The following is a 10991-nucleotide window of genomic DNA, read 5'->3' on the forward strand; positions in this document are numbered from 1 at the left end:
CTGAGGAGGGAGACGGTGAGTGCTTTTTGGGGAGGCTGGTTCCTCCTCCTCCTCCTCCTCCTCCTCCTCCTCCTCCGGATGACTTCAGCTCCACTGGCGTCGAGCTGCGCCTCTTTTAACCCTTTAACGCACCAGGAGACACTTTTAGGAAGCAGAAGAATCAGGATCTGGAGCTGAGGCAGGAGCACGAGACGCTCCAGGGGCAACCGGGCGACAGGGCAACCGGGCAACCGGGCAACAGGGCATCAAGGCCCCCTGCAGATGTTAACTGTCCCTCATCAGGATCCACCATAGATTTCATGTAAAATAATGATAATTAATTAAGTGGCTGCATCACCTCTCTCTCTCTCTCTCTCTCTCACCGCTGGAGGGGATTCTGCTCTGACGTCACAGCGTCGGGATTCCCCCATTCCGTCGCGATGCCTTCAGGGCGCGTCGGATGTTTCGCGTTCAGCTCTTCTTTTGACGTGTAAAAAAACAAAAAAAAAACACCAATAAATTAAAACCTCACGCGGAAAAAAGAGCAAAATGACACGTGACTACAACTCGTCCGTGTAAATAGTCACTTGTGTTGAATTCCTTGTCTTCGCCCTGTGTGTTAACATTTACTATTAGTTATCGATATTCTCACGTAATTCTGTCGAGCAAAGCTGTAAAGACTTTAACAAAGTATTTATATTCTATTCCTCCAAAGCATTTAATATTTAGGTGACGAATAAAATGTATTGATTATTTACAGTAAATTTAACGTAATGTTACTTATTCTAACTAATTTTAATGACGTAGGAATAAAGTCAACGTTTTTCGGGGGGGGGGGGGGGGGGGGGGGGGCGCGCCATCATCCACCAGGAAAACACAAAGACTCGCAGGACACAAGCAGCCAGGGGAGGTTCTCCCACAAAGAACTGTGACGGAACGACCCGGAGACACCGGGTGACGACGATCTCACGCTGAAACACATCAGGCCAGGCAGCGGCAATCAGACACCGGGAGGAGTAAGTCGCGGAGCCTGAGACTCTCAAACCGAAACAGGAGGGAGGAGACGTTCCTCACGACCATTTTCCAGGAACTTCAACGTCCATCCTCAATGTGCGTCAGGGACCCGGAGCCACGGAACCTGGACCCTCAGTGACCAGGGTCTTCGGTCCAGGATGTCCCCCACGGGGCCTCGGACTGCACCTGAAGGCATCGCAGAAGGTCTGCTAGATTCCTCCGCCTCCTGCAGCTGCTAACAGGCTCCGAGTGAAACCTCCCGGTTCTGGACTCTGTTAAATCCCGGCTCGCATCCGTCACTCTGACCCACAACGGCCCCGTCAATGCATTCTTTCTCTCTCTCTCTCTCTCTCTCTTTCTTTCTGCAGCAATCAGTGTTTTAATGACCCGACTTGATGAATGGCGGCCTGGATGTGTGAACGAGGCTCGTGGAAACATCCGTCACCGCCTGACGCTTCGCCGGGAATTAAAAATGCATCAGCCGCCGCTCTTGTTGCCTTCAGCCGTTTACTGCAGCTGCAGGGCTGCAAGGCTGCAAGGCTGCAGGGCTGCAGGGTTGCAGGGCTGCAGGGCACGGCCCTCATAACGCCCTTATTTAGGCAGGAAAAGAGAGAGGAGGTTTGTTGTCCAGACCTGTCCTCCTCCTCCTCCTCCTCCTCTTCCTCACCCTCCGACAAAGCAGACGTACCGATACAGATGCCGATACCAGTCAGCTGTAAAACGTGTCGTTCACGGTGCAACGGAGTTAAAAATGCACTTTACTCATTATTATTTTCAGTTCATGTTTGTTCTTATTATGTTGAGTGTTTGTGAATTTTATCTCAATAGTTTATTTTCATTGCCAATATTTGATTTGATTTTGCTTTATTTTTGAATCGCCTTTTTTGCGCTCCTGTCTCGTTTGTCCCTCCCGGGCCTCCGTCGTACGGGAATTCACTGCCGCAACTTCGTGCCGTTTTGTCTGTAAATGTAGTCGTTTATGTCGAAGTTTTTGCTGCATATCGTTTGTCAGTGTGTCGTCATGTTACTGAGCTGTTTTCTTTAGTTTTAACTTTTACAAGCAGATGTAGGTTGATTAATTTTGAAACGCGCGCCCTGTGACGTCATCACATTTTGTTTAATGTTTAGAACCAGAGTGGAGGAAGGCCAGCGAGAGGATTGATTCTATTTTGGATCTTTTCTACAGTAAATAAATCAAGACTGGGGAAACACTCAATCGACTCGTCGTTATTTCGAAGTCCAAATCACCCGTTACAACAGCACAGACTTTAAATATCATCTGTGGTATAAATCAGGATCCGTGGTGCAGCTCAAGGCTACTGCATAGAAGTAGAATCCATAGATCCTGAACAGTTACAGAGACATGAAAGAAGCCGCGGGCGGCGGCGTGACACTTCCATTAAAAGCGACATCGTCTCATACGAGCTGAAAATTAAAAGTGCGTCATCAAGACGTGTGGCGTCCCGTCAGGCTGGGACATTTCAGTTTCCCCGTCTCGCCACGGAGGACGTCTGACGTCTCCCATCGTCTGGACGCAACGAGGAGGACATGAGGAGACGTGTTGCTTTGTCACCGTCGTCTTCAACGTTCCTTGTAAAACGTAGAGACGCTAGTTTAGTCCAGAAAGTGTCCCGAACCTCCGGCTCACATTTTACCCTGGACAATACCAGGCCCACGTCGCTAGTTAAACTAACCAGTGAACTCTGGTAACCAGTGACCCGTGGTAACCAGTGAACTGTGGTAACCAGTGAACTGTGGTAACCAGTGACCCGTGGTAACCAGTGAACTGTGGTAACCAGTGACCTGTGGTAACCAGTGAACTGTGGTAACCAGTGAATTCTGGTAACCAGTGAATTCTGGTAACCAGTGAACTGTGGTAACCAGTGAATTCTGGTAACCAGTGAACTCTGGTAACCAGTGAACTGTGGTAACCAGTGAACTCTGGTAACCAGTGAACTGTGGTAACCAGTGAATTCTGGTAACCAGTGAACTCTGGTAACCAGTGAACTGTGGTAACCAGTGACCTGTGGTAACCAGTGACCTGTGGTAACCAGTGAACTGTGGTAACCAGTGAACTCTGGTAACCAGTGAACTGTGGTAACCAGTGAACCGTGGTAACCAGTGAACCCTGGTAACCAGTGAACTGTGGTAACCAGTGAACCGTGGTAACCAGTGAACCCTGGTAACCAGTGAACTGTGGTAACCAGTGAACCCTGGTAACCAGTGAACTGTGGTAACCAGTGAACCCTGGTAACCAGTGAATTCTGGTAACCAGTGAACTCTGGTAACCAGTGAACTGTGGTAACCAGTGAACTGTGGTAACCAGTGAACTCTGGTAACCAGTGAACTGTGGTAACCAGTGAATTCTGGTAACCAGTGAACTCTGGTAACCAGTGAACTGTGGTAACCAGTGACCTGTGGTAACCAGTGACCTGTGGTAACCAGTGAACTGTGGTAACCAGTGAACCGTGGTAACCAGTGAACCCTGGTAACCAGTGAACTGTGGTAACCAGTGAACCCTGGTAACCAGTGAATTCTGGTAACCAGTGAACTCTGGTAACCAGTGAACTGTGGAACAATAAAACATCAACTTCAATGTAAAAAGAAGTAAACAAACAAGTTTTTCACGACTAATAGAAATCAGCTATATGTTACATGTAATACTACGTTGTTCCTACAAGGGGGGGGGGGCATGAAATCCAATCTATTTTGTTGTTTAAACTTTTATTTTGAAAGGTTTCCCAGGAGACTCTGCTACAGATGTATAGAATAGACGTGATAAAACATTACAACAGTAGAAGAGAGGAAATGTTGGATCTGGACTAATGAAGCTACTTTACTGGACTTTACCTCCCAAACAAGGCTGCTTGTGTTCAAACAGTCCGTACACGTTTCACTATGGACTCTATATAACATCTATATAACATCTACATAACATCTATATAATAATATAATATACTCTATATAACAGCTGCTTCAGGCTATAGAAGTGACGTAGGAAGAGGTGGAGTCGTGTCGAGTGATGATGAGACTCTACGGTTTATCAGCAGGAACCTTCTTCCCCTCCGTCCTCCCTTCGTCTGTCACACACACACACACACACACACACACACACACACACACACACACACACACACACACACCCCCGGCGGCTCAGCGTCTGGACAGGTCGCCCCCTGTGGAGAGAGGAAGCAGCTCAGTCAGCGCTTCAAACCTCCGTCAGGTAGAAAAGAGAAGAGTTTCTTCTTCTCTGACGGATTCTGTGTTTCGCTACACAGGAAGTAAAACAAAACAAAACACTGATTGTCGTTGACGTTGATCTTCTGGAAGCAGAGAAACTGTTTGACAACAGTTTTGCGTTTCTGAACGTTCTGACACGCGAAACGCAAGAAACGCTAAAAACAATGTAGTTTTCACGTCGGCCACTAGAGGGTGTTTTCTAGTAAAACATTAGAAAAGAGAGGAAAAAAAACAAACACCCTCTAGTGGCCGACGTGAAAACGACATTGTTTTTAGCCACTTTGTAGTAAAACATTGGAAAAGAGAGGAAAAAAACCAAAGTGGCTAAAAACAATGTAGTTTTCACGTCGGCCACTAGAGGGTGTTTGTTTTTTCCTCTATTTTCTAATATTTTACTACAAAGTGTTTAATCACATTTCTTCTTCATGTCTGCAGCCGAAAGACTCGGCCCCTGGTGAACTTTTCAAAATAAAAGGCTAAAAGGTGAGATCGGCTGGTTTTCATGGATGATGTTCTGGTTAATTGGGTTATAATTCTATAGAGGACATTTAAAATCAGTGCTAACTCAACATTTAGCATGTGTGTGTGTAGCTGCAGCTCTGAGAGGAGCAGGAGTGTGTGTGTGTGTGGGGGGGGTGATGGGGGGGGGGGGGTGATTCTGTGTGGTATGAAGCTTCGTCCAATTAAGCGAGCCAATCAGCCGTGTTGATTAGTGGATTAACACATAATTGTTGAGGTGGAGTCCCAGAATGAATTATTCACCAGCAGCAGAGGAGACCAACGTCTCATTGTGGTGAGACTGTGTCCAAACAGAGACGCTGTTAGTGTGTCGGGGGGGGGGGGGGGTTATTATCACCATGACGAGGCCAATGTGAGTCTTTCCTTCACCTCCGACTCTGACAATCACCTTCTTCTTGCCCCCCCCGGATTAATCTCTTCTATCAGCACATTAACGTGAGGAGGAGGGACACCGTCCGTCCAGATGTGGTCCACAATGTCTCCACCGAGGTGAGACTCTGAGGATCAAAGTCTTCCGGTGCTTTCAGACCCTCTAATGACTTTTCTTTCCGTCCAGCAGCCGATCGATGGAGGATCAGCGCCGCCTGGGAGCCTCCGACAGTGTCGAGGCGGCTGCCCAGACATCTCCGTGTGGTGGTGTTGCTAGCGGTGACGGGGTGACGGGGTGACGGGGTGACGGCCCACCTTGGCAGCTGGTGCACTCGCAGCTGTGGATGACCGGCAGGACCACCGGCTCGCTCTGGCCGCTGCCGCACAGCAGGCTGAGGAACCGGACCGGGGTGACCGGGTCCAGCCGGTAGCTGCAGCACTCACACAACGACTGCAGGTACGGCTCCTGGAGGTGGGGGGAGGGGTGGGGGGGAGGGGGGGTGGGGGTAAACAACACAACGACGTTTCATTTGAGCTTGTTTTGTTTTGTTTGGGGAAAACGTTTGCAACAGCAGAAACAACAAGGAAATTCCAGAGGAAATCCGGTGTGCCGGCCTCCCCTTTGATCTCAGCGTCTCCATGGCAACGGGTGCTGATCTCCCTTCGCCTCCGCCTCTCCCCTCCGCTCGGCACGGGACATTTTATCGTGGTTTTTCGGGGACATTTATTCAGAGACAGCGAGTCGAATCGTCAACAACCGTCTCAGCAACACATCGGCAAACGTTCTGAACCCTTTGATCTGCTTTCTGTGTCCAACAACAACAACAACAACTATTACTATTATTATTATTAAATGGCTGCCTGGGACAGAAATCTTTGCATCTTGGCACTTGGGCAAGCAAAATGTAGTTTTCATGTTGGGCCACTAGTTGGTGCTGTTGTTAGTTCTCGTAGTGAAAGTACACACACACACACACACACACACACACACACACACACACACACACACACACACACACACACACACACACACACACACACACACACACACACACACACACACACACACACCGCCGCCGCCGATCAATGAGAAACGGGGGAAAACGTCTCATGCTGCCCACTCACTGGTTGCCGGCCCCGGTTGCCACGGCGACGGGCGGTAATGACACATTTGGCTGAGCTGATGTTTATTTTTACTAATCTCCCGGCGTGACGGACTCTATTTTTACGGAGGAGACGTATGGATGCCAAGAAAGAACAAAGTCGCCATGGTGACGAGGTGATGAGACGAAAACAGACCACACATGAGGACAACAACAGCAACAACAACAACAACAACAACAGAGGCTCCACGAGCCCAGGATTCTAAATGTAGACGTGCTGAGGCAGCGTCTACCCGCCGCCACGTTCAAGATCCGCGACGGGAGAACTTCAAACAATATTTTACAGAACGTAGAAGTTCTACTTGAAAACTGATTTAATAGCTTGAATTAAAAACACTAAAATCACAAGAGTTGTTTACTCTTTTGTTGCTCTTAAGAATATTAAGGTAGAAAGTTTCCCTTCAGAAAGTTCCCTGACGGCTGAGTGACAAAGTGAAAGTCATTAGTTTTACTTTGAAAAGCCGAATTTGACAGCAGGTTGCCAGGTTGGCTGACCAGGAGCCGCCATGCTGCGAAAACTGGAGGAAATACTGGTAAAATATTCATTTATACTCTTTCTCTCTTTCTGTGTGGATATTAACATACTTACTTTTTATTTACCGTACTTACTTTTTATTTAACATACTTACCTTTTTATTTACAGTACTTACTTTTTATTTACAGTACTTACCTTTTTATTTACAGTACTTACTTTTTATAACTAATGTTAGATGTATATTCATGAATTCATTCATGTTTTTATTATTTTGCTGATCTTGTATAGAAACACTTATAAAAGCTCTAATTAATTTAAATACAGTCTCTGTGTGCTGAGTCGACATTAATTCTGTGGTTTTCCCTGAATAAATATCGTAACAAGCTTCAGTCTTCAGGAGAAAAACAATGTGATTAATCTCAATTAATCACAGAAAATCGTGTGATTAATCTCAATTAATCACAGAAAATCGTGTGATTAATGAGTTAATTTTTCTTTAATGGATTGACGGCGGTAATTAAACTCTTTGCTTAAAAGCCGACGGGATGAATCCTGCATGGCGGCGCAGGATTAGCTGCTTTGCTAACTGACATGACGACCAAACGATTCGTGACCACGTCTCCTCGGAAGAGGACCACGTCTCCTCTGAGGACGACGTCTCCTCGGAGGACGACCACATCTCCTCGGAAGACGACCACGTCTCCTCGGTGGAGGACCACGTCTCCCCAGAGGACGAGGTCTCCTCCGAGGAGAACCACGTCTCCTCGGAAGAGGACGACGTCTCCTTGGAGGACCACGTCTCCCCGGAGGAGGACCACGTCTCCTCGGAGAACGACGTCTCCCTGGAGGACCACGTCTCCCCGTAGGACCACGTCTCCTCGGAGGAGAACCCCGTCTCCCCAGAGGACGAGGTCTCCTTGGAGGACCACGTCTCCTGGGAGGACCACGTCTCCCCGGAGGACCACGTCTCCCCGGAGGACCACGTCTCCCGGGAGGACGACGTCTCCCCGGAGGACCACGTCTCCAGCATCACTCCTGGCGCCCCCCTGCTGGCCGTACCTCCAGCGTGACGTCGGTCCTGGACAGACAGCGTCCCCTGCAGAAGCCGACCTCCACGTTGTCCAGGCGACAGTCTCCCTTGGTGATGTTCCTCACCTCCACGTAGCGGCGACACTCGGCCGCCGGCTCGCCTGCCGGAGGAGGGAGGAGGGAGGAGGGAGGAGGGAGGAGGGAGGAGGGAGGAGAGAGGAGGGAGGAGGGAGGGAGGAGGACGAAGAGGAGGGAGGAGAAGAAGAGGAGGAGGGAGGAGGAGGAGAAGAGGAGGGAGGAGGAGGAGGGAGGAGAGAGGAGGGAGGAGGGAGGGAGGAGGACAAAGAGGAGGAGGGAGGAGGGAGGAGAAGAGGAGGAGGAGGGAGGAGGAGGAGAAGAGGAGGAGGGAGGAGCGAGGAGCGAGGGAGGAGGACAAAGAGGAGGAGAGAGGGGGGAGGAGGGAGGGAGGAGGACAAAGAGGAGGAGGGAGGAGGGAGGAGAAGAAGAGGAGGAGGGAGGAGCGAGGAGGGAGGAGGACAAAGAGGAGGAGAGAGGGGGGAGGAGGAGGGAGGAGGGAGGAGGGAGGAGGGAGGAGGGAGGAGGAGGGCGAGAAGAAACAGACAAAGGAGGTTAATGAGAAGCTCCAGTTAGAATATTGGAGGATTTGGGGGGAAAAATGATAAAAGGCGACTTTGTGTCTCAACATGTGAAGGATTAAATCCCAACAATGTCTCTGACACAAAGGAACTCTTCAGTCTGGCTACAAAGCTTTTCCCTCCAGGAGCCGCCAGCAGGTCCAGAGGGAACCAGAACCATCACAACATGACCACCAGCGGCGGCCGAAGTCATGAAGGTGCATTAAGGTTCTTCTGGAACTTTGTCCTTCAGACACGGTGAAGACGTGATTCAGACCTGGTCTGAAACGCTTCCGTCAAACTACCTGTCAAAACCTCTGAACCTCCTTTCTAAATGTTCCTTTTAGTCACGTACGAAAAACATTCATCCTCAAGAAAAGATGCTTTTGTACCATTTATCTGTGGAGACTTTGTCTGCAGCTACAATGTGATGAATGACTGACTGACTGACTGACTGACTGACTGACTGAATGAATGAATGAATGAATGAATGAAGGTGTGGTCTCTGCACCCACCTGGAAAGCTCTTCCTGCAGACGGGGCAGCAGCGGCCGGGCTCCTCCACCTTCACCTCGCCCTGGAAAACACCGTCGTCTCTCTTTAGCCTCCAACACTTCACCTGACTGGGACCGGCTTTTATTTTGGTGACTGAAGCGTTTCACAGGAATGACTTCCTGCTCCTCCACCCTCAGAGCCATGTCGTCGGGGTGGGATTATAAAATTACCCAGAATGCAACTGCTGGGGGAAGTTTTGGGCTTCACGTTGAGACTGGAGTTATTTTTTCACACTAATTGTTTTCGTTTTGTGAAAATACAGAAGTTTAGACGTAAAACTTTGGAGGGAAAGTTTTTTTCTGGCACTGTTCCAGCAGTCGGGGTGAAACTGGGCTTGACGGTCCTGGGGAGATCCACGACCAGGAAACTGACATTTCAGGCAGATTGAGGTAAAAGTCACTGAAATCCAGTGACGTAGATCTGCAGCAGCATGAATTAAGTTGAGACTCGACACTAATCACTACGTCCACGTCACATGTCCCCCTTCTTCTTCTTCTTGGGGACGATAAAAGGACGAAACACAAAACAACCAGCGGGACATGAAGGTCAAAAGGAGACGTGACGCAGCCAGAAGGAGGAAACGTCCAGGATCCAGAGGAAGCGTCCTGTGATGTCAGGCTCTGAGAATAGCCAGCGTGAAGCATCCTGGGCTCACCTCGGGGGGGGGGGGGGCACACCCACTCCTCTACAGGCTCTGAAGCAGCAGGAGAAAAGCTGCGAAACGGGATTTGGGTCGATTTTGTTGTTGTGTCTGTTGTCGGGTTAAAAAAAGAAAGAAAGGGTTTGAGAGGAAAACATCGTCCATGAAAGAACAGAAGATACCTCACCTGGAGGAGGAGGAGGAGGAGGGGGGGGGGGAGGAGGAGGAGGAGGAGGAGGAGGAGGAGGAGGAGCCTGTCGCATGCAGATATGGAAAAATCTTTCCTGGGGGAGTTGCGTGACGACAAGAGAGGACGAGCAACGTTGGCGGTTCGGAGATTCTTTGATATTAATGTGAATGACAGGAGTAAAGAAAACTGTAAATTATGTTCAAAATATCAGGAGGAGAAAGACAGTTGGTACATCACCAGCAACTTCATCACCAGCAACTTCGTCACCAGCAACTTCGTCACCAGCAACTTCATCACCAGCAACTTCATCATCAGCAACTTCGTCACCAGCAACTTCATCATCAGCAACTTCATCATCAGCAACTTCATCACCAGCAACTTCGTCACCAGCAACTTCATCACCAGCAACTTCGTCACCAGCAACTTCATCATCAGCAAATTCATCACCAGCAACTTCATCATCAGCAACTTCATCATCAGCAACTTCGTCACCAGCAACTTCATCATCAGCAACTTCATCATCAGCAACTTCGTCACCAGCAACTTCATCATCAGCAACTTCATCACCAGCAACTTCATCATCAGCAACTTCATCACCAGCAACTTCATCATCAACAACTTCATCACCAGTAACTTCATCACCAACAACTTCATCTGCAACTTCGACACCAGCAACTTCGACACCAGCAACTTCATTACCAGCAACTTCATCACCAGCAACTTCATTACCAGCAACTTCATCACCAGTAACTTCATCACCAACAACTTCATCTGCAACTTCGACACCAGCAACTTCGACACCAGCAACTTCATTACCAGCAACTTCATCACCAGCAACTTCATCACCAGCAGAGCTAGCCTGATGGCGCTCAGTAGTTTAACTGCTCAGGTAACTCTGTACCGTGCTACATGCTACATGCTACAGAGTCTCAGAGCTCACACACCAGCAATGCTACATGCTAAAGAGTTTCAGGCTCATACACCAGTGATGCTACATGCTACATGCTAAAGAGTTTCAGGCTCATACACCAGCGATGCTACATGCTACATGCTAAAGAGTTTCAGGCTCATACACCAGCGATGCTACATGCTAAACCTGATCAAAGTGACTGATCCTCTCCAGCTCGGTCCCTCAGTCTACAGGCTACGCTAGCATAGCGCAGAGTGGAGAGAGACGCTACTGT

General features: G+C 48.9%; 1 protein-coding gene across 1 annotated transcript; it reads right to left on the bottom strand.

Annotated features, from left to right (window-relative positions):
* Positions 1–3916: 3916 nt before the first annotated feature.
* LOC308148430 (SCO-spondin-like) lies at positions 3917–9120 on the bottom strand (the record flags this gene model as incomplete). Its single annotated transcript, XM_080521893.1, has 5 exons — positions 3917–4169; positions 5437–5587; positions 7819–7949; positions 8939–8999; positions 9085–9120. The coding sequence occupies 5 exons, from the start codon at positions 9118–9120 to the stop codon at positions 4147–4149; spliced, it is 402 nt and encodes a 133-aa protein (XP_080378019.1). The 3' UTR covers positions 3917–4146.
* Positions 9121–10991: the final 1871 nt, after the last annotated feature.

This window comes from Blennius ocellaris (assembly GCF_963422515.1).
Source record: "Blennius ocellaris genome assembly, contig: SCAFFOLD_432, whole genome shotgun sequence".
NCBI lineage: Eukaryota > Metazoa > Chordata > Actinopteri > Blenniiformes > Blenniidae > Blennius > Blennius ocellaris.